Source organism: Agrilus planipennis, unplaced genomic scaffold, assembly GCF_000699045.2.
Source record: "Agrilus planipennis isolate EAB-ADULT unplaced genomic scaffold, Apla_2.0 scaffold26, whole genome shotgun sequence".
In the NCBI taxonomy this organism is placed as follows: Eukaryota; Metazoa; Arthropoda; class Insecta; order Coleoptera; family Buprestidae; genus Agrilus; species Agrilus planipennis.
In genome coordinates this window covers 395,138-420,769 of record NW_020439469.1, presented here as the reverse complement: position 1 = coordinate 420,769, position 25,632 = coordinate 395,138, and the positions used below count along the sequence as shown (strand labels likewise).

General features: G+C 34.6%; 1 protein-coding gene across 8 annotated transcripts in view; it reads left to right on the top strand.

Annotated features, from left to right (window-relative positions):
• Window positions 1–25,632, top strand: part of LOC108739910 (tau-tubulin kinase homolog Asator) — a 125,986-nt gene that overhangs the window by 12,494 nt on the left and 87,860 nt on the right. For 3 of the 8 annotated variants that reach the window (XM_025979062.1, XM_025979064.1, XM_025979061.1), the window contains exon 1: window positions 15,274–15,410. The exons of 2 other annotated variants lie outside the window; for them this stretch is intronic. In XM_025979062.1, the coding sequence (XP_025834847.1) occupies window positions 15,355–15,410 (56 nt within the window). In that variant the 5' untranslated portion in view covers window positions 15,274–15,354. Of the gene's footprint in view, window positions 1–15,273; window positions 15,411–25,632 lie in introns of those variants that run through there. 3 more of the 8 variants (XM_025979071.1, XM_025979073.1, XM_025979072.1) reach the window with 2 other exon arrangements.

Sequence of the window (25,632 nt, the reverse complement as noted above, 5' to 3'; positions counted from 1 at the left end):
ACGTTTAGTTTAGTTTTGAAACTAGTACATATTGCTTTTCAGAAACGCCTGGGAATAGTTGAAAAACGCGACATAAAAATATACGGCATTTGTAGTAAGATATAAATGCATATAAACTTTATGTATGAATTTAAAGTGTAGCAAGGCTATAGCGGTCGATATACTCCACTCTCCGAAATGGAGTACTTTCGTGCCAAGGATTCAGTGGCATTAAAACATTAAGAGTTGTAATTTATTATCTAACGATTTGCCATAAAGTATTATGACGGAGTATCGTAATGGAAAAAATAGAAAAGTGCAAGTGCTCTGCAATGATATCGGTTACTTGCCAACATGTGCGTGAAGCCGTAACTGCTTTTCTAAAATTACACCGATCAACAAAGTAAATCTGCATCTTGTCGGATATTAAAACCAAATTTTTTGAACCTATTTCGAATTCGGCAGATGCTCGTAACGTTTCGTACTCATATTTTGTTTTGTCAGATTCATGTTTCCCTAAATAAATGAATTTTATTTAGGAATTTAAGAAACAGGCAAAATTCAAACAATAAATAGAATTCAATGATATTCCGCTAATTTCATAGCGATTAAACGAATGTAATAATCAATATTTGTTTTAGTACATCTCAATTTTTATTTGGTACCTGTTTAACCACTAGGTTTTTTAAAATATTCTGGTTTCCTGGTTCTTAAAGGTAAAAGTAAGGTTATTAAGTTAGCTAACTCAATTCAACAATTAAATTCTATAAAAGAGGGCAAACAGCACTGCTTAAAACAAGCAGCAAAAATTAGTTTACCTACAATGATATTGTACTTTGTATGTGGAATTTAATCAATGCTTTAGGGTTTTAGTGAACAAATTATCAAACAATATCAAGAAAGTGGCAATATCTTCCCTGAGTGTCCATCATTATGGTTATTCTTAAATTTTGCCAATTTTACTTGAAAAATATGTTCATCCTATAGAGGAGTTTTTAAGCTTCTTCGGATAACGTCAGCAGGGGTCACTAACCAATTGAACATTTAAACCTAAATTGCTTTCGAACAATATTTCGGTGATTTTTAGGGTTCCGTACCCAAAGTGTAAAACGGATATTGACGAATGCAGTAAACTAATAGGAGGTACCTACATAGTCTTAGCTTTTTCGCAATACATTCTCAACCGTTATTCACATGCAAATGTGATGTGTAATTAGATGAGCTTCTTGAGGACATCTTGTGATGCTCTAAAATAATTATACACGTATCTGATTTAAATTGAGAATAAGTGTAAACAGTTTATTTAACTTTTAAGTTATGTAATAAATATTTTGAATCCTTTATTATTTTTAATCAATGCAATCATTTTATACATTTATTTACTAAATGTGGAATTTATTATATTTTTTTGTATCAAATCAAACACATCTTTAAATATAAAATAATTAATCCATGCATGCAATAACAGTGATACTATATCGGTCTCTGAAAACAAAAACCTATAATATTAGTAGTAAGTAGGTTACTTGAGGACACAAGGGGACGAAACGCAGTATGTATTTCTTATGGCGGGATGTTTCCTTCTTCAGGGTTTTATCCCCACTTCTATTCAGTTGACAGCCGTCGTGTCCTCGCTTCCTATTGGTTGATGTCGCCGTGAAGCCCCGCCCCCTTTACAATCACCAATTTTTGCGTCATTCTTCGCCTATCCGTCATAGAGGTAAGATCGGAGTAGCCAGCAGTGTAGCCGAGTACGAATGCGAGAATACAATTCTAACGCACTAGGCCTCTCTCTCTCCCTCTCTCTCTCTCTCTCTCTCTCTCTCTCTCGCTTTCTATTTCTCTCTCACTCTCTCTTTTTCGTATATCGATATTGTTTGTATATGTTTTCATAAGAAATAATATAAATCAACAATCAATCCATATTTCGTAAGCATCTATTTATTTATCCACCTATTTGGGTCTCTTTGTATAGCCCAGAAGTTTCCTATGCTGCTGCTGTAGTTGAATATACGAAAGGGAGAGTGAGAGAGAAACAGAGAGCGAGAGAGAGGCCTAGTGCGTTAGAATTGTACTCTCGCATTCGTACTCGGATACACTGCTGGCTGCTCTGATCCTACCTCTACGACAGTTAGGCGAAGAATGACTCAAAAGTGGAGGCTGTGAAGAAGGCGGGGCTTCACGGCGACATCAACCAATAGAAAGCAAGGACACGACGGCTGTCAACTGAATAGGAGTGGGGATAAAACCCTGAGGAAGGAAACATCCCGTCATAAGAAATACATACTACGTTTCGTCCCCTTGTGTCCTCAAGCAGCCCACTTACTACTAATATTAAATTGCTATTAAGTAGTTACAATATGTAAGCAGTAGATATTTTATATTTCAATTAAGACTGAATATAGAAGCATTAACTTAATCCGAATTTAAATAAATAAAGTAGAAAATTTGAGGACTTTTTCGTTCTCAGCGCAATAAGCACCATGAACAACAAGATCTTTTACAAATAGATATCGGCGTGGCTGTCTAATAAATCCACAATTAAATGTATATTCACGTGGCTTTTACAACGCTATCTGCAGTTAATTTTGCTATTAATCAACAGTATCAAGCAGCGATCAGTGGTTAGGTCATACCTTAGCATTTGAGAGGGCACTGGTTCTATGTCAAGTCCGCCTGTCTTGATCCAAGTTTTTATGCGAATGTCTTCCATCATATACATAAATTCTGGGACAGCAGTATTTCACAGATAATCTTTCTAACTTCTACTGCCTTCATTTCTCTCTCATTTTTCTTTCCCCAACCACCACCACCACCGTACTCCACTCTTAAGGAGACCGAAGATGTCNCTTGGATGAAAGCAGTTAGTACCAAAGAAGTGAATTCCGGAATGAAAATTTGTTCATGTCAGCAAGTATTTACAATCAGCCATAACGTTAATATTTAAAACTAGAATCATACTGAAAGTGAGAAATTATTATTTATTCCTTTGTAATTGTTTTAACACAATACTAATGATACGATATAAGTATTTTGAGGTTAAGAACCTACCTGGTGTAATACAACAAAGTTGCAATAATGAGTTTGCAACGCGGACTTAAACCGGCTTTGCACGTACAAGTCATTCATATGATTTTGCTTAAATCACTCAGAATCACCCCACCAATTATTTAATGTGGATCACTTCTTAAATCCGAAGTTTATAAACAGTAGGCAGTAAACTTGACGGAATTTGAAGGCTAGCTTCCGGATTTATCTTTTCCGAATTTTGTAATGTGAATGGCATTAAAAACACGCTCACCTTCAACGAAATTTCTTTTCCGAGGCGCTGTGTCAGCCCAATCAGATATTGTGCGAATACTTATCATTTTATCGTAATTTAAAAATATGGAAATTATACTATGATAAATTTTCCCTAATAAGCGCCATGTTTTTAGGCTCCTCCCATTTGACGGATCCCAATAATAGCAGTAGTAATTGGGCTACTTGAGGACACAAGGGGACGAAACGTAGTATGTATTTCTTATGGCGGGATGTTTCCTTCCTCAGGGTTTTATCCCCACTCCTATTCAGTTGACAGCCGTCGTGTCCACGCTTTCTATTGGTTGGTGTCGCCGTGAAGCCCGCCCCCTTCACAGCCACCACTTTTGCGTCATTCTTCACCTAACCGTCGTAGAGGCAGGATCGCAACAGCCAGCAGTGTAGCCGAGTACGAATGCGAGAGTACAATTCTAACGCACTAGGCCTCTCTCTCGCTCTCTGTTTCTCTCACTCTTATAGAAGCATTACCTTAATCCGAATTTAAATAAATAAAGTGGAAAATTTGAAGACTTTTTCGTTCTCAGCGCAATAAGCATCATAAACAACAAGATCTTTTACAAATAGATATCGGCGTGGCTGTCTAATAAATCCACAATTAAATGTATATTCACGTGGCTTTTACAACGCTATCTGCAGTTAATTTTGCTATTAATCAACAGTGTCAAGCAGCGATCAGTGGTTAAGTTATACCTTAGCATTTGAGAGGGCACTGGTTCTATGTCAAGTCCGCCTGTCTTGATCCAAGTTTTTATGCGAATGTCTTCCATCATATACATAAATTCTGGGACAGCAGTATTTCACAGATAATCTTTCTAACTTCTACTGCCTTCATTTCTCTCTCATTTTTCTTTCCCCAACCACCACCACCACCGTACTCCACTCTTAAGGAGACCGAAGATGTCTTTTTCTTATCCATCACTTTGCATCAAGCTGTATGCCAGTGGAACAGCCCCTCAAGCATTATTAACTGGTAAGAATGAAATACTATGAAGTTTAAAAGTTTAAATCAGCAGTAACTTCGGTTGGTCGGTGTTGTCGGAGCTGTATGGCGCATTTACGAGAATAGAAACTTCAAATCACAATCAACGTTCGATAGAATATTAACCAAAAACTCGTCATTCGCAAAATAGCTCTTCCATGGATCCAGTTGAAAAAGTGAATAAGTATCATTAATTAAAAATGACGTTAAACATTAATGGATGAACTAACCAAAAGTAGCAAATCTCCACAGATGACTCTTACTGAGGTATCCTTACAAAAATCCGAAAGCACATAGTAAAAAACAATTCCTATTACAGAATTTTAAGAAAAAACCTTCAATAAATACGTTATTTTATGTCACGTAATTACTTAAGTTTAACATAATTACTTTAAACTATAAAGAGAACTTTTTATGCTTTTTATGCTACAATTTGTACTGACGTTGCCAGCAGTTGTTATTTGTGTATATTCCAAGTTAAAATAAAAGTTTCTCAGTAAAAATAAAAACGCCATAAACTGAGATAAACTAAATCAAAAGCAACAAATCTTTGCTAATCGCTAACGTCACAAGAAACATTATTTTACAGTACCTATACGTAAATAAGTCAATTGTCCAAAAAAATATTTTATTTTTCTGTTTTGAATTTTTTGGTTCACTTTTAAAAGAATTTACGATAATATAAATTATATCTAAAAGATAAAATGAAATGCACTGAACATAGCACGGTTGTCAATACCTACTTAACTCAAATGTTGTTCTTGGCTTTTACGATCACTTTATATACAGTTATTTCAAAAGACATTGTAAGCATGTTTATATTCTGTAAGGTTAAAATTAACTCTTTAGGAAATTCGTTACCATAATTTTCAAATTTCGTTGAAGACATATAATTAAGAATTAGTGAAAATAATGTCGGCTGGGCTAGGTTAAGTTAGGTTAGGTGCGATTCAAATTTACATGATTACAAAACTAATAAATTAATTTTTTCATTTAATTGTGATTGTCAATTCTATACATGTTCAATTTTACTTACATGATTATATCTCATATCGTAAAGTACACATTAATTTATATTATTCCTTATATTCTTTACTGACAACCGTCAAAGTGGCGGTTACATTAGAATCTAAAATACAGTAATTAATAAGAACTGAATATGTTCTTGGTACTTACTAGATAAAGATACCTATATAGTAGAACAAAAACTTTTTTATATACCTGCCTGTTTGATATGCATACGAGTTAGCGAAGTTGGCCCACCTGGTCAAAATACTGCATTTGTGGATTTATGTGACAATAAAGAAAACTTTCTTTGAGAGCATGATTAATTTTTGGTTTCTCTATAGGTATATATACGTTATATATATATTCTCAAAGTCGGTTGCTCATTACAAACATTTTATTTTAACAAACTACATTAAAATGTGGTGGTCACTGTTCCGAAATTAGGTACTATATTTTGAAAAACATGACAGTGACATTCCAGACTATTTAAGCATTTCTTATTGTTATCTACCAATTAAAAAGGTCACACATCTGTCCTTGAGAAAATATATCATGAAGTTAACGAACATCTGTAACGTAAATTGATGATAACGATTATGATCGTACTAGAATCTTGAAGGTTCCTTTTTTCTGTTAGTTAAAGTTTATGTTTTAAGTTGTAGTTAGACAATGTCTGCTTGTTCAAATTCGTGTTCACGACTTCCTTTGTTTTTATTCTTGATGTGCCCAACGTTTCAGCTAATTGTGTCTTCAGTCGCTCTGAAATACAACCTGACGTCAAAGGATCAAAAGAACTTTTGAATGTTTCCTTTCCACCAACTGCCAATGCTACTATACTGGCTGGTAGGGAATTCCTTTAATGCAAAGTCGAACAATAGGGCCGAAGACATTCTTCGTTATTCCACTTAGGAATCCTGGAGATGGGTGGGTGGTGATTGGGGAGAGAAAGATAAAATAGGTGAAATGGAGATAGAAGAGGAAACGAGATCACACTATTCGGTATCCTATGGAGCTATACTCATATATTTATATACCAAGTGTCCACTGTTCCGTGTCGATTCCGTAGAGAGTCATTATAAAGTTTTCAAGTTTTGACCTTACTGTAGAAATATCTATGCTATAGGCTTACTAAATATTTCTTGGCCGTTCTGCAAAAACACTACTTTTGTGTTTTGCTAGTGTTATTTATCGATCAACATGGCTTCACTTAAGTAAATGATATGCTTTATAATCAATATGCAGTCAGTAATTTCTGACTTATCTCTGTTTTGCTTTTGCTTATGGGTTTTATGTTCTTTTAGCATAATCTCCAACAGGAACTACCTTGATAAACTTCTTCTGATCAATCCCTTTTAATTTTGAGTTTGACTGGTAATGGATTCTTTTTATTTTTAATACGTCTGATGTTTTCTATAATTCCGAAGGCATACAGAACGATCACGAAACTGTAATCTTTTTTGGAGTTTTGTTTTTTGTTGGTCTACTGATGAGATCATCATTGTTTCGGAGATTAGCCCATTCCTGGGCGAAATTGTAGAAAGAGCTTAAAATAGATTAAGGACTTTAATGTGCAGGAAACCCACATTCTGGATCCACCTAAAGAATAGTAGAATGAAGATTTAGGGCTATATGGCCGTGGTCTAAGTGAACTATTCTGTCCAGACGTTTCGTCAGCTACTGCGGTTGACATCCTCAGTGGTAGTGCTGCGTTGACAACGTGAACGTAGATTATATCTCGAAGTCAGTCACTGTCGAGACTTCGAGATCTTCGAAATCTTCATTCTACTATGGATTCCGGCCGTGAAAGCCGTTGTTCCACGTAAAGAAGTATGCATTCAAACATGCGAAAACATTTTGAGGTGATGAACGTATATTCTTCCTATTATCCCTAAACCTCTACAAATTAAAAATCTAAGAACCAGCAAGTAAAACTTATGTAGTTTTTATTTCATACTAAAAATACAAAATATATGATAATGCTTGCCTGACTCCTGAATTCACTTTTACGAACAGCCAACTTATGGAACTTATGGAACATGTTGTAGCGAGCACGAGCGTGATTGTGTGCGATCGGGCATACGTGTGTGTGAACGGCTTATCGATTCGCCGACTAGCCGCGGGCGCATTTCTTCATGTGCGCCGTATCTGTAGACGTGTGTGTCGTACCGGCGTTCCGGGAAAACAATTAAACCGTTCAGAGAAAACGAGACTTCTCTGGACGGCTGGAGAATGTTCCCGAAAGGAGGCAAGGGAGTATAAAAAGGAAGAGACGATCGCCGAAAAAAAGTAGAAATAAATTGACCGTTGCAGAGGTGAATCAAGAGATAAATTGACAGTGATACAAGTGAAATAAAAAAGTTTAGTAATAATTTAATAGTGTTTTTACGTTTAATAGTAATTAGAGTAAATAAATTGTTTTCTTCTTAAAATTTAATTTGTTAAACCCACGAACATTATAATATAAATATACACGCCTCACAAATTATTGCTTTTTGGATATAATTCTGGCCGTTCACTCCTTTTGAGGATAAATTAATCTTTATCGAACGAGAACATGGCAATACGCAGCTCTATCAACAAAGCTCCGACTTTTATCTGCCAGAATGTCTGTCATATGATTTTACACTTGCTTATATTTAGGAACTTCAATAGGCTCTGGCTATGAGAATTACGCTTTTAAATATAATAAAAGCAGTTACCTAAATCAAAGTAAAGACCTGATGTCGTTCCTGTGAGGTAAACGACTTCACAAAATCAAAATAACTCACTTTATTACTGTTCAACAAACAATGGATACAAAAAAACAGTTGCGATTTCATTTGCGTCTTTTGATATAATGCCTGATTTTTAAGTAAGTTCCCAATCCGGTTGTTTCCTGCAACATTCCGTTGTTTTCCGAATTTGCCATCGCCGTTACCCGATATCGTCCATATAGGACGACTTCTCCAGAGGCCTCGACTGGGACTCATACTTGACCCTACACATGCCTTGCTTAAGATACCGATTGTTCCTAATATTCCTTCTTTTTTAAAGGTTTTAAAAAAGTTGCTTTCGGACCCACTAAGATGTAAATCAAAGTTATCTAAAAATTTTGTAAAGGTAAATATTATAAGATCAAAGGTGGCCCAAGTCATACAGTTTTATAGCACACGCATACTGTTTTCAAATGAAATTCGTAGCTTCTCATTGCAATGCTGCCAAATTCAGTGTTTACTCGCCACATCTTGCGTAAGCCAACGATTGCTATCTAAAGCAGGCCCAACACCGAAAATGTGCCGTATACTATAAACGAAACGCACTTGTAGCCACTAATAGTTCGTATTTTGACCAATGTGTCATATACTGAATTCATCCCGCATTTGTACTTATAACTTGCAATGTGAAATTTAATGAAAAATAATTAAGAAAAGACATTCTTGGGTTCAGCGTTTAAAATAAATATATGGTTAAAAACAAGACTTCTACAATAGTCAACATTTATTCAGAAAAACAATTAACGTCTACAGAGGTTTTTGAAAGAATGTCCTATTGTGTCTTACATTTTTCATACTTGTCTAATAGTTCTCAGTCGTATGATTTATAACTATGCCTATTTGCAAATATTGACAGTGATATGTACTACACCCATAAATTAGTCACAAAATATTGGAATCCCGATGCAGGTCTCTTGTTTCGTTTAAATCCTTTTTTCTGTATATACACAGTTCCTTGTACGTTACACTTTACTGTATTGGTTGTGCAACGCTTAGTAATTTCAAAGTCTTTCATCCAAATAATAAAAAATTCTGTCGCTTTTCTATTGCTCTAGACTAAAAGACTGCATATTACAGGATTTTGCTCAATTTCTTAAAAAAAGCAATACAAAATTCCAAATCTTCTTCCATTTTCTTCATATGGTGTTTATGTTCGTTCACAAAAAAAGAACTCGTTCAATTATAATTGCATTTGTGTTTTATTTTTGTGGAAGAGGGGAAGTCTTCGAAAGTCCGTACGACTGACGATAACTGAATTCCCTCCTAGAAGAGCATACCAACTAAAATCCCTCTACTGTCTACTTCACTCAAGTCATTCTACGACCAATTCAGCTACTGAAAGTATTTTTTTTTTGTTTTGTGGAAGAGGGGAAATCTTCAAAAGACACCCAGTCGTCCGTACGACCGGGTAGTGTTGGATTCCCGAGGAAGGTGTCCTCGGACCTACCGACTAAAACCCCACTACCTCAGGCCATTATAGGGCTAAAAGTATAAAAACCTATTGGATGTTTCATTTACACCAGCCGGTAATGCTCTTGGGCGGGCAATCCCTCCACACCACGCCGGAAGGTAGGGTGGAAGACCCTGTTCAGCCTTTTTCAGGAATCGTGGGAATGGGTGGGTGGTGGTTCAGCTGAAAAAGATGAGACGGACGAAATGAAGACAGAAGAGAATGAATATAGAATATTACCGCCCCAGCATTTGCCCAAGTGATCCAAGGAAACCACAGAAAAACTTGGACCAAGGCAGATGGACCTGGAATCGAACCGGCGTCCTCCCGAATGCTAAGCAATAGTCTAAACTTTAGGCTTAAGTAGGTGGCAGCTATATTTACTACTACATTGAACTGTATAGGTAGCAGCAACAGAATAGTCGCGAAAGATTTGTGGCGTGTAGGTATGGCGTTCGTCTTCGGTGTGTGAGCTGCCTTATTATACAGCTAACAAATGTTTTCTTTTCGAGCAAAAAAAGGTGCTTTCACGTAGTAAGCATAGAAATATTCGGCGAGACGATTAAATTAATTGCTGTACCATTTGCTGCTGATTGATGTCAAAATATTTTGTTTTCCGTGTTACGAACAAATTCTTTTGCGATGTGTAAAATTTATTCTATTAAAAGTAAAAGAATTTGATTACGCGTACATTAGAAATCTATATTGTTTCTCGATTGGCAATTGCTTAACATTTTCTGTACAGTACATAACAGGTCAATTGAAAAGTCCCCGGCCTAAAATAGTAAAACACATTTTTTTTGCAAAATTCGTTTTTTTTATTCAACATAATTCCCTTCAAGGGTGATACACTGATTATAGCGATCCTCCAACTTTTCGATACCATTTTTGTAGTACGATTTGTCCTTTGCTTCAAAATAGGCCTCAGTTTCGGCGATCACCTCTTCACTCGACGAAAAATTTTTCCCAACGAGCATTCTTTTGAGATCTGAGAACAGGAAGTAGTCGCTGGGGGCCAGATCTGGAGAATACGGTGGATGCGGAAGCAATTCGAAGCTCAATTCATAAATTTTTGCCATCGTTTTCACTGACTTGTGAGACGGTGCATTGTCTTGGTGAAGCAGGACTTTCTTTTTCTGCAAATGCGGTCGTTTCTCGGCGATTTCGTCCTTCAAACGGTCCAATAACGCTATGTAATAGTCGCTGTTGATGGTCCTTCCTTTTTCAAGGTAGTCAATGAAAATTATTCCACGCGCATCCCAAAATACAGACGCCATAACCTTGCCAGCCGACTGTTGCGTTTTTGCACGCTTTGGAGCGGGTTCATCGTGTGCAGTCCACCCCGATGACTGTCGATTGGACTTCGGAGTGAAATGATGGAGCCATGTTTCATCCATTGTCACATATCGACGCTAAAACTCGGGTTTATTACGCGTGATCATCTTCAAACACTGCTCTGAATCATCAACTCGTCGTTGTTTTTGGTCAAAAGTGAGCTCGCGCGGCACCCACTTTGCACAGAGCTTTCTCATACCCAAATATTCGTGAATGATGTGATGAATACGTTCCGTTGATATCTGTAGAGTGTCTGCTATTTCATTCAATTTCAATTTACGGTCATTCAAAATCATTTTGTGGATTTTTTTAATGTTTTCGTCCGTAACAGCCTCTTTTGGGCGTCCACTGCGTTCACCGTCTTCGGTGCTCATTTCACCACGTCTAAACTTAGCATACCAATCCTTGATGGTTGATTTTCCTGGGGCAGTGCCCGGGAATTCGTTATCAAACCAAGTTTTTGCTTCAACTATATTTTTTCCCTTCAAAAAGCAATATTTTATCAACACGCGAAATTCCTTTTCATCCATTTTTTTCACAATAACAAAAGTTGCTTCACTAAAAATGCTATAATTCACAAACTAATGATCCGACAGCCGTCAAATTTATAGACGCGTCTTTTGAAGGTTAGGACTAACTGAAAATCGTATGGATTTAGTTCTGGTGCCGCCATCTATGTGTTAGGCCGGGGACTTTTCAATTGACCTATTACTTTATAAAAAAAGCTTATTATTTGACGAAGGATTTAAAGTAAAAAGATATGGGATATGCTTTTAAAAAAAAATGAGATCTAGCTGTTTCAAGTTTCTTCTTTTGTGTACAGTATTGCATAGGGGTATAGTATAAGCTATACACTTATAATGTGCAAAAAATTTGGCTAGTTAGGGTCTCAAATAAACTAAATATCCTCGATTTTATGGACACGTAGGAACGGCGATTTTTTGAAGAAATATTAAATACTTTTTAATCTATACATCTAAAACGCGAATAACATCGTTAAAGATAGAACAACTGTAGGGATAGATATAAATATATAGGGACAAAAGATTAGTATGCTTAGAATTGCAGATGACATAGCAATATTAGCATCTAGCAAGGAGGAGTTAGTGGTAGACTTAAATAAAACGGAAGCGGTTTTATATTATAACGTTATTGTATGAAAATAAACAAAAGTAAAACAAAAATACTGGCATGCAATTGAAGAAAAAGTATGGAAAGAGCGATTATAAAGATTTCCTTCTTAGGCAGGAAGGCCTTGTTAGAGACATATCAGAAGCAGAAACAGAAGTTAAGAGAAGTAGAGGCAGATCTAGATAAGATTACTGTTAACAAATAGTTAAGGATGTGGGATGTTCTAGTTTTGGGGAAATGCGAAGATTAGCTCAGAATAGGAGAAAGTGGAGGTGCGTGTTCAATCAGCCTTAGAACTGACGACTTTATGATTATAGTGATGCACCTTAAAGCATCTAACAATTTTGTACTTAATTTTTTTCCTCTATCAACCTACAAGAATATATCGTCCGATATCGCACTAATTGGACACCCTGTATATAGGTACTAGCCTTGTCACTAAGATTTCCATATAAAAAATAAACATTGCTATCACTTCTTTTGAAGTAAATACACAATTAAAGAATAACAGAAAACGTCAATCACTAAAATTTAGCCAGCGATGTCCTTTACGCGTTAAGGAAGTTTGTAATAAGAGTAGAAAGAATGAAAAGCAATGTTCCATTAACATAACCAAGTACTTTACCGACAGATTGACGTAAGTATACATATAATTGCAGAAAACGGTGTTGGTAAATATAACCGTGGATAGGGTCGTTAATTTTAGGAATCGTATTCTCAATTATGCCCGATCCAATTTCTTAAAATAGTTCTTTTCTAAATAATAACGTTAACGTTAGATATATAGCTGACTGCACATTTGAATATTTAATGTAGTGGCTTTGTTTCGTGTTACATTGACACAAAAATTTGAATTGTGCAGTAAAATTCTTAAGTTGTGCCAAACAATAATTAAAATTCAATAAATCATAAATTAAACTAGAAATTTTTGAAAAAAAATATGAAAGAATCATATACGAATTAATTTTGTTATAAATAGTTTTCATTTAAAATAACACATTATACGAATTAATGTTTTTAAGTTAGTCTTAAGTGAAATTCGTTACACCACTGTGCATTAAGTTCTTGAGTAGCATTCTGATGAAGTGGAGCGGCGTGGTATAGCGGTCTAGAACACATCAAATCAATAAGGTTTAAGGTTCTGAGTCCACCTGTCGTAGTCCAGCTTTTGCTGTAGTTCTCTGGAATTATTTAGACAAATGCTGGGAGAAAAATATATCACAGATAATCTCTCACTTCATTCTGTATTCTTTTCGCCCGTTTTGTTTCTCACCCTAATCATCATCTACTAAATTCCACGATTCTTAAATGGAGTCTGCCACCATTTGATACATGATTTTTCTCCTTCTTCAGTCACATTAATTAGGAATCATGAGAATGGTTAGATGATGATTGAATGGAGACAGGACAGAAGATTGACTGGAATGAAGACGGTAAACCGTCTCAAGATTTTCTTAATCATAGAAAGCAGATCAAACCAGAATAGAACCGGTGTCCTCCGGAAACCACAGTAATTATTGTCATGAAAACTTCAGAAGCATTCGTCCCCTTCTGGAAAGCATAGGCTAAGCCGGATATACTGAAGATATTCGTACAGAATAATAAATGAACTATAAAATTAAAATTTCAAATCAAGGCAACCTAAATTAACCGTAACATAACCTTCAAAAGAGCATAAAAACAAAAAGAAAAGTTCAGTGAATTACATACATGCGATCAAATTCGCGCTACAACCGTCGCTCGTCGAAGGTATCCGAATCTTCGAAAACGGCTGAATGCAGTTGAGGTTTCCACGATGTTTCCAGTGAGAAAAACAGAAAGTGATTCAAAGCTGCTCAAAATTTTAAGGTTAGAATCAATCGAGTCGATCTGTGCTGATTTGAGTCGTAACAGGCGCTCGTAGGAAAGTATAAGTACCTAGCTAAAATGTCAATTTAAGTCAACATTCTTTCTCGCTGGATGCTCCTTTTTAGAGGTTCGACCTCCGTAGTTCTAAGTCATTATTTAATCGTACACCAAAGACCACGTCATTCGGTCGAACCACGTGCTGTTTCTGATTCAGCGTCCATTTTACTGGCTGTGAGGTGTAGTTGTAGCTCATCCTTCCATTTTAACACAATAAAAATAAACGCGCATCAATTAATTGTTGTTTATTTCAACTTTTAATGGATAATTGCTGGACGGAATCACGGTGATATTCTATTTTTACTATATTTTTAGAATACAACTCACATTTCGTGCACGCATCTAGATTGTTTTAGATACCTACCTAACAAAAGTTTTAACTTACGAGATAGCAAACTATTGATTTTAGTGTAAGCGAAAGTATACCACCTATTAAAATTTTTATGATGCTTGTACAGGAATAAATGTTTACATGCGCTATTTATACGGATTTTATCTATTTTTATACCTTTCTCTTAGTTATTTTTAGGCAGTTACAATTTAAATACTACATTAAAGGGTTCTTTTTCGCTCCGATGACCTTTCACCTAGAATTGTATTCTACTATATTATTGTGACAGTGTTGTATAAAATACTATTAAATACCTAAATCCCTACCAAATATTACAGTAATATCTTCGTTGATTCGAACGTTACCTAAAATACTAAAAAAAAGTGAAATTTAACGTGCTTATAGTTAAATCCATAAATTGATAAATTAAATGATAAATTAATTATACCTGATGACTTAACAAATCTTCAAAAAGATAAACTGACTGCAATAAGAAAATTAAAACTTATAATCGATTCAACTTTATCAAATCCATCTAAATGTAATTGGGATAATCTATAAGAAAATTGGCATTTACTTGAGAGTTATACATATTAGAAATTCTTCACTAATTAGTGTAGGTAGGTACTATTTAAATAAAAAAGTTGCAACTTCAGGTGTATGCAAATGATATCCGAATCGATATAGATTTCTTAATTCGGTTGTATAAAGTCAAAAAATTGGTAGTCTGAGTATTACAGTCTTTATGATTAATTAACGGACCCACCTTGGTTAATGTAATACTTCTCCTAACCTTTATTAATCGTGATTATTTCTATAATTAATAAACACAATAGAACTTGCCAAAGTATAACGAAAAGATCAAACAGTTGTACTTGTGTCAGTGATTAGACTGATCGAACGTTTTGTGCGTTATTCGACAATTCGCAACAGAAAAACTTCTGTCTTTGAAATAAAAATGTAAACCGTAAAAATGTTTACACTAAATAAGATAAAAAACATGAATCGGGTCAAAAAAATTTTGCAAGGGTTGTATGGAACAAAATCGGTAATACAAAACATTATGTGCTTTTCATTCTCGACATTTACTAAAACAATTTTAGTTAATATCAAAAATCTTACATTCTGTGATGATAAAAATAGTTATTGGTGATAGTTCATAATGTGTGGTCGTTTTTTTGCTTTCATTAAGAAGATAATATGCCTCAGATTTTCCAGGTAAGAATATATCTATTAAGTGTCTTACATACGTAACGTACAACGTACAAACTTTAGGGTTCTGCAGGGTGAAGCAAAATGAAAGGGCGTTTTTGATATGAAAATAAATTAGCTGTTTTTTAACTTTTTAACGAAAAAAGACACTCTAAATATAGATATTTAATAATTGGATGTGAAAATTAAAAAATTTTGTTCAGAAACTGAACGAAGGAGAATTTACACAACGCCAGAGAAAATGCAAAAAAAATTTTTGAAGATAAAAATTATTATGAACGTTAAATCTCATTCTTAGGTATAATTGGGGGCCGCAATGCTTAGGTACTGTGACCGGTTCGGGATCGGGTACGAACTCATCAAAACTGGTGTCGGACAGATAAACAAATAAACCTTCGAAAGGTGTTTATTTATTTAATCGATGAAATTGGCAGTGATAAGTAGAGATCGCTAATAGTGGTAGGACCTTTTCATACTTACGTTGTGTGATATTAGTAACTTATTCAGATTCTTTTATGAGTTCCGTACAAGCCATATGTGCTAACTAACTTTATTCTTTTAATTTTTGAGGAACCATTAAATCATTTAACATTTGTTGCAAGGATTTGGGAAACCCTAACAAAAACCAATGAGATCATTATACCTTGAGCATTACGTTAAAATACCCTTAACATATATTACAAGTTAAAAAAGACCAATAACGTTGCATTTACCGGAGCTGACAAGCACGAGTCATACCAACTCGGGGAATTTAGGGTTCGTAACAGGTATATCACCAATAAAATGGAATACCAAAAGTTGGGTGTTGGTACAAGGTGTGACATATGCAAAACCATGCACCAACGAATTGTGGTAAGCTACGCCCTTGCATATTCGTCTTGACCAGAAAGGAGAAAAGTCGTACGAGACGGGACTGCATCTGTGATTATATCCACACCTACCGTAAACCCACGGACTACCTTTGGTAGTACATGTTAAAGTACTTGTTGTCTGAATCAAATCATTTTTCACGGATCACGGGCTTAGAATAATTGTTTGTATGTATATTTGGGGTAAATACAAACATGCTACTGAAGGTCATCGTGTCTGTAAATTGGGGTCGAAACATGTCACTGAAGGTCATCGTATCTGTAGTTTGTTGTGTCGACACGTGCCACTGAAGGTCATCGTATATATAGTTTGTTTGGTCGATACTTGCCATTAAAGGTCATTCTATCTTATAAGGTGGGTCGATATATGCCACTGGAGGTCATCGTATCTTCGTAAGGTGGGTCGATATTTGCCATTGAAGGTCATCCTATCTTTTAAAGTGGGTCGATACATGCCACTGAAGCTCATCGTATCTTATAAGCTGGGTCGATGCATGCCACTGAAGGTCATCGCATATTTGTTTATGACAGTTCAAAACAACAACAGTACGCCAACTTATAGAGACTTCCTCCTCTCTAACCAACAGTTCTTCAATAGAGAGTTTCACCTGATTGTTTAGACAAAAACTGTAAATGGATCCTAAAATAAATACACCTGTCACAAAGACAAAGCTTTGAGATATTCGCAACAGCCAGTGTCTGTTTAAAGCTGCTCAATCGATATCAAGTTGATTAAAACAAATGTGCGTGCTTGACGTGCACCTATTTTGTGCAAGCACAGTACAGTGGTTGTTTTAATTCTCAAAAATTCGGTAGAATATAATTTTCGAATCAAGTTCGAATGCAAATAACATACAAATGTCTACGTAACAATTTAGTGGTTGAAGGCTAGATCAAAACTCACTCTTTCATATTCACAAATAAATATGGTAAGTTAGGGTAAGTGGTCGTGTAGAGATAAGGAGGTTGGAATGGCTGAATGGTGGAACAAAACAGTATGTATCTATACATAAGCGAGATTGCACTAAAGACATAAACAAGGAGAAAGCAGGACAATAGAAACAGAATAAAATGTAAGTTCGGGAATTTTGAGTCGTATGTCCCGCTGTGCTATACAGACAGATTACCTGAATACCTACTATAATAGTATTTGTTATATTTAAAGAAATTTAAAACAATCTGAACAGTGGTCAATGAGAAATATTTACAAAGTTAGCCAGTGAAAATTGAGAAGACCAGGAAAATAATATAAAAGCCTTTCGATAAACAAAGGTTAATAAAGTAAATTAATTAGCCAACCTCTCAGTTGTTGCATAAAAAGTGAACTCACTTTCGCATAGTTCTAATGGGTGGTCCGATCCCTTCAATAGAGTAGCTGTCGATATAGATGAAAACCGTAAAACGGTAAAACTAAATATTAATAAAACGGGAAAATGTGGCTAATGACCAAAACTACAAAGCGTGGGTACGACTTTCTGTCCACGAAACGCCTCCTTGGACACGTGTATTAAGCACGACATCTAATGCTAATACATTTGCACGCCGATTAGTGAATTAATAATCGATTAAAAGAATAATTTGCTCAGCCCTAATCAATTGATTGGCCTGCCCTGTTATCTTTTATTCTCTCATTTGATTTTATTTTACTTTTCCATCTTCAAATGTTGCTTTTTCAAATGGATCTGTACTTTATTACTGTGATATAGGTGTATTAAACTCGATGTTTGCAATTTCCAGGAAATAAAGCGATTCAAATTTATATTAACATATATACGACCTTGTTGACAATTCATTTTTTGATCTCTCGAAAATATTACTAATTCTTTGTGCATGCAAGAACGCTTATAATACATGTCGGCCATTTATTTAACAAAATTACGCCTATCTGTATGTTAACACCTGGCGAATCACTGGTAGTCTACATACGATTATTTATTTTCTACGGATGACCGGCTATTTTCAGAACGAAAATAAATGTATGAAGTTGTTTTTAGTTCCTTGTGTTGGAATTTTGTTTATGTTGATTGACAGAAAGACGTTGTCAAAAAGCTAACACTATTTTGTCCAAATGCTACTATTTAAAAATGTATGTTTTGTGATTAATTTGAACAATGGTTTATAAATGAATGCACTTTGCAATGGGTGAATTAAACTACCTAAACGGAAGTTAGGAGGGGTAGAGGTAGACCTAGATTAGATTACTGTTCGCAAATAGTTAAGGATATGGTTTGTTCTAGTTTTAGGGAAATGCGAAGATTAGCTCAGGATAGGAAAGAGTGGAGGTGCGTTTCCAACCAGTCTTGGGACTGAAGACCTTATCATGATGATAGTTACATACAAAAATTTAGTTATTAAATACATTCCACTACAATAAAATAAAGTAACATACTTTTTGGTAAAGGTCTAGATTATCACCCTCCCAAAGGTAGGGGAAATTGAAAGAGGAGGTCTTCCTGAGTAATCCACCATAAAAAGTTTGCGGCGGTCACACCTCCATAAAAAGTTATGGGGTTGCAAATTTCTATAATTTCGCAATTTTCGTAGGAATATAAGAACGCAACATTCTTCGGCGTTATTCAGCTATTGATATCAAATCAAAACATTCATGAACGTATATTCATCGGTAATATGCCTTTATTATATCCATAATCTACATTGAAGTGCAATAGTTCCGAGGATGATACGCTCTTACGTACAATAGTACCGGGAATAATATAAGTTCAAGGTACAATCTTACTTCAAAGAAATTGAGAAGTGTAGATATCGAGTTTATGACACAACTATTAAAAAATTTTTTTTAATTGGTTTTTTTGGTTCTTTACTAATTATCAATATTATAAATGTTGGATAATTAGTAATAATAAGTAATGTATTAAATTTTATTAGACTTTATACTGTATGAAAATTGGAAAATTACAGAACTTTGCAACCCCATAACTCCTTATGGGGGTGTGACCGCCGCGAAGATTTTATGGTGGTTTACTCAGGAAGGACTCCTCTTTCAATCCCCCCAGCCCCCACCACCGAAGGGGGAAAGGAGAAAATCACAATTATTCGCAAACACTGGGTGTGACAAAAATAAGTGCCAAGATTGTAGGAGGTGACAGAGCACTATAAAACATGAAAATTAAGCAAACGTTTTTATGTCTGATAGTTCACTGTTTTCAAGAAAAACGTAGTTGAATGTACAGGTAAATTCAATTCCGGTCCTGGTAAAAAATACGGCCCGCAACGCTGCACTCAATCAGCTTGTGATTATCAGCATCAGTCTAGTATTTATTTTGTATGATGATGAAGAGCTTCTGGGCTTTTGTGCCGTGGTCAAATTCTGGTTGCATCACTGACCGTGAAAGCCTACGAACTGTTTGATTTATATTTTTTTGCTAATGTATTGTTTATTTCTTAGATTAGATTGAGTGTGATTCAGGCTGTTCATGTTAACAAACAACCTGTAGCAGCCGTTTATTCAGTTAAAGTTTAAATCAGAGCCGGGCAAACTTCAACTTCGTAGGAGCCGCTACATGAGGTTAGTTTGAGTCACTCCATACCCTTCAGTGAGTACGAGAGAGTAAGCAGTAATGACTAATATTGCTTTCTCTTTTTCTTCTCCCTTCCACTCCCATATCAAGCCCCTTCATCCTGTANTTTGCTAATGTATTGTTTATTTATTAGATTAGATTGAGTGTGATTCAGCCAAACACTAATAAAAATATTTATTCTCTTAACGTTTAAACGTTATATGAGTAAATAAATGTGTAGTTAAATAACTAACTCAGCAATACATCAATTATTAAGGTAAGTCAGCTATACCTATTTACGGAAATGAACCATATCGCCCCTTTAGGTACGAAATCCTCGACATCAAAGAAGACAATCCCCAAAATACTACATGCGAAATAGCAGGGGACGTTGGCTCCTCTCATGTGACAGTTTGACAAATTTTACAGGAAAAGTTACTATATCCTCTATCTTAATAATACTACAATTATCCAAATAATGCTCATTTACCGACTAATGTTTTCAGAGCTTTACGTTTGTGTAGTGCTGCCTTGTAAACTACTTATTTAATTTACTTAGGCTAAACATTGTGTAGTATTAAAGTGTTCATGTTTATCTTAGACGTTCAATAATCGGCAATGTTTACATTCTCCATCCATGTAGCTGCAGAGTTTTTATCGCACGACGCTATTCGGTAGACACTTCACGCACAGGATCGGCTTCGGATTGTACAAAAAAATACTTTTGCCTTTAACTATGCTGCTGAACTCATCGTGCAGTTGTTTATTGCACCTAGTTTACACCCTTCAAAGCTCAGTAGATATTTCTAATTCTGTATTCTGTATTCTGTATTCTGATTTACAAATTGGTCGATGTACTTTATTTGGTTCGAGTAACTTATTAGAAAGTACTTGCTTTTACAGGTCTTCTATCCATTTGTTTTTAAAACTCGAATACTAATTTAAGGTCATTTATAGGGTAGCATTTTTGGTTTCATTTAAGCCATTATACCAGTATCATAATTTCCCCATTTGAATCTATGTAAATACTAACCTCATCGATTTAAATTTTGACTATACGAATTTAAATACTGATTCTGAATAATATTTAAATACTGACCATTCTAATCCAATCCTTCCTATTTTATTCAGAAATATAAAAACCTGATGAACAAAATAGAGATATAAAACCGTGTATGAATACTATGACGATTTAACGTTTTTGGAAAACTTGTACCTACTGTTTTCATTGTTCTGAGTTTTTATGCAGGTGTTGTCAAGAAATTTATTACTTTTCAATCTATTAGACAAAAAACATACGATTTATTGCATATTGATTTTCAAACTAGGATAACCTTGCTTGCATCAGGTATATTAAATATGTAAAACACACCTTGTATTTTTGAAGAAGAAATCAGAGCAAAAGCAAAATAGACACGATTAAATAATGAAAAGGTCATCTTTCGTCGTGCGCCGTGTGTCCTTCAGTGACGATGTCCAACACCTCGTCCGCAAGACGATACAGTATTTCCTTGTGTTGATATTGTAGGTAAGTATACTTGTGTGTACGTGCGTCTAATCATAGAGACGTGTGCATATTTTATTTTTATCCAAAGAAACACGTTTATAAAAGTTTCTATTTGTTTGAGTAAAATTACCGTTTGGATTCCGAGAAGCGAACCGAGAGCATATTTCGACATATTCGACCCAGTTTTTGATGAGGAAAAGAATAACACAATTTAATAGGAAATGAAATACATATAGCCTGCCAGAAGAATGTGATGGTACCTATAACGAAAAATAATGAAAACAACAAAAATAGGTCTATATTATGATTCAAAAATACAATATGCAGACTCCTTAAACTTTTTAACGATTTTGTTCTTACCCACTGCTTTACAAAAAACATTATTCCGACTAGTTTACACAACTCCAGAAACTACAAATATTCAAAGGGATTGTTTCTCACCTTAAATAGTGTCACGTGTATGTAGGCAACCCAACAAACATAGTGGCAAAGAAAACCAGGTTTCTAGACGGCATATACTTGATCATTCTACAAACATGACCAGCCTCTATAAATAGTTGTCGCGAGACCGAGTGAAATAGTACGAGAACGAGTCCGAGGCGATACAAAGTGAAGAAGAAGTAGCGAAGACGTGACTAAGTGTTCATGTAGTGGTGAATGGATAACGAATTAATAATAGATGTGTTAATTAGGCCCCAATTAGTTAAATAAAAGTAGTATTAGCTGCAATAAAATGTTTAAATACGTTACAATAGGATTTTATACGAACCTTTTTTGTAACTATCTCTTTTGATACGATAGTATTTGAATAAGTAGGTTCAGGTTTAATATCCAGGGAGGTGATGTCGGGTACAGGAGAGGAAGGGGGACTGGGGCTGTGCGGAATAAATGAAATTAAAAAAAAACAATTGTTCAAGTTATTCCATATAGTTAGTAATCTAGGGTGAGGAGAGGATGGGAACCTTCCTCAACATAGCCTAACTTGTTGCTCAAATTGAAAATAACGTAAACGGTAATTGTATAGGAAGTAAGTGTCTGAGTATATGGTCATGGGACTTTAAAACACTTGTTAAGTGTTTAGCTAAGACTGACGGGTGGACACGTGAGAGATGCTGTTGAAGAATTGAATAATAATATATAACTTACTGTATCTTTAGATGATTATACTATCTATCGGGGGCGGATTGAATTGAAGGAACTGATCTAACTTTATGTAATTTATGTAAAATGCACTTTACTTGTTTAGTATTATTAACAAGGTACTCTTTTTAGTGACGTGACGCAGGAAAGTGCTGGTACCTAAAAAAAATCTTTTGAAGTCGCCTACAATTTTATTTAATATTCATAAGCATGATGTGAGGAAATAAATAAATGAGAGATGTATACGGTAACGTTGTCCCCCTTCCGCAAATGCCCTTGTTAACCGGTATGAATTGAAGAAGTTTTGCAGGTTTTGGTTTATGCTGGGTAAAAGCTTTCCTTTTCCTCCACCCCCTTTCCCCCCCCATCTTCTATGACATAATAATGCGGATATTGTTGTACCATTTAGGTACTTTGTATTGTGTAGATTAATCTTAATTATGTGTTAAAAATGCTAATAATACATGAAAACAAAACAAACGATAAAATTCAGGTGAAGCATTAAATATTCCTTAAATAACGAAACTAGTTTATTTTCTAATCGATTTGTAATGATGTGGTGTTTATTTTGTTTAACTGTTAATTTCCTAATTTGTATCAGCTTCACTAATTGTGTCTAATAAATTTTCAACTGTGTCTAGTACAATGCGTTATTTTGTATTTATTTATTAGGCAAAAAGTACTGACTTTGTTTACCCTGTAGCAATCGAAATAACTATAAGACGAGATAGCTTCAGAATTTTATTTAGGGAAGCTGTCAAAAATTAGCAAGGACACAAAAGAAATACTTTTGAAAAATTGAATAAAAAATAACGATTTTTCATAATTTTGTTCCGTTTTGAATGTTTAATAGTTTTACTAGTTATTCAAATTTTACAGATGTGCCTGGGACAGTTACCTGGTTGTTAAATAGTTTTTTGTGCCACACTAATTTCTTTATTACATTTAGTTATTGCAACTGATAATCTCCCACAGTTAGGGATTGCAATATCGGACCAAAAGTTCAATACGATATTCGGTATTTTTTAGATCTTAATACCGGAATATCGGTTTCAATACCGGCAGTAGGAATTTTGGAAAAAGAAAGAATTCACTGGTATTTCTTTGTCTTATTTGCCAGTTTTATTATAGAGAGTAAATATCAAAAAGGACATTTATAGCTTATAAATTATAACAGTATATAAATTAAAATTGTACCGTGTTTCGTTTTTAAATGGAGTCCACTTGCACTTCCTCCATTCACTTTAATAACTCTTGAACATTTCTTACATTGTGCCGCCATATTATTTTTGTCATATAAATAATGAAACCAAACCGAAGGATTATCAACAGATTTTTTATGTTCTTTATTTATTATTATGGGTTTATTAATTATGAGTAGAATATAATATTATATTTAAAAGAAATTATGAGTGCTGTCAGCACACGGCAAAATAGTGTTACGCAGTTAATATCAGCAATTTCTTATGCTGAAGTGTACGATGTGTTGCATACCTATTTACAAACAATTCCTTTAAATTTAATTTTTCAAACAATTTTCAACACAAAGAAAGTGATTAAACGAATTGTTCACAAAAGTGAATTTTGACTATTCGAAGCAATGGTGCTAAAAGTTTCGAGCTCACAGTGACTGATAGGGGAGAAGAACTTGTAAATCTAAAAAATATTTTGAACCCTAATGTATAATATGCAATTACAATGTGAATAGCATACTCACCAATTTAAAAAAAATATCAAATTTTACGAAATAGTTAGTAGTAGTAGTAGTAGTAGTAATTACTACCTTGTTTTCATAGATACAAATATCAGACTACTAACCCTGCGCGTTTTACAAAATTATACAAATGACTCAAAATCCCGGTATTCAGTATCCCAGTATATCAGTATTGTAATCCCTACCCACAGTGTATGTATAAACATTTTGTTTTTTTGTGATAAAAATGCTGCTGTAATTTAATGCAAGGATATTAAACGCTCTCTCCTTGGGAAGGCAGTTAATAAAGTGCCAACTAAATTTAGGTAAGTGGAAAGCTATTTTACCCTAAACTTGTAAGAGCTCTTGGCCTAATAACTGACGTTAAGTCGATTTATCGATTCACTTAATATCTGGAGAGTCATTTAGGAAATTTGATTTTTTTTGTATAATAGAATTTCTCAATGGGATAACGCAAATACATTTTGCTAAATACTTAGGATGGTAAGCTGAGAAAAACCTAAACGACTAAGTAGTTAGAGACGTAAGTTTCTCAAGTTTTTGAGAAATACGAAGATTGGCTCAAGATAGAAAGAAGTGTAAGATGCGTGTAAGGTGTTCAACCAGTCTTGCTACTTAAAAATATATGATGATGATGATGATTTTTAAACTTTTGGTTTACTCACTTTTTCCAATATATGTATTAGCTAGGGGGCTAGGAACTCTGTACAATTAAGAAAATTGCAAAAGACAATGGTTACAATTGTAACATTATTGATAAATTAATTAATAAGATAAAATTTAGGAATTTTATTTCAAGATCTACGACTTTTCAAACAGATGCTAATAAAACCAAGTTTATTACTATGCCATACGAGCCAAGATTTACTCGCGGACTCGAGGGTATTTTTCGAAAACTTGGTTTACGGATTGCTTACAGTTCAAATGGCAACTCCATTCAAACTCTCCTTGGTAACCCTAAGGATAAAATTCCATTCTTAGAAAAGTCGGGGATATATGAAATTAGTTGTAATGACTGTAGTAAAAAATATATTGGACAAACTAGACGTTCAATCAAAACCAGATTTAAAGAACATCTAGCTCATGCTAGGTTTGGTAGAGAAGAAAAATCTAGTGTTGCCCAACATATTCTTACTGATGGACATAATATTAATATTAATAACCTTAAGTTAGTTAAAGAAGTTAGGAATAATCGTTTACTAAACAGTTTTGAAAGTTTATACATTTATAAAAATAAACAAATTGTTCTTAACAATGACAACGGTCCCATCCCTGGATCTCCGCTATTTAGTTTAGTTTAATTACGTTTATGATGATGATGTTAAGGTCCATTGAACATCTACCTTGTTGGCTTCGGGTCATGTTCACTGAACCTTAACAACTATCAGTATAAATTAGGATTAGTTCTCATTTAGGTTTAGTTTACTTCAGTCCCTGAAGAAGGTAACTTTGTTACCGAAAAGTGCTTCGGACAACTACA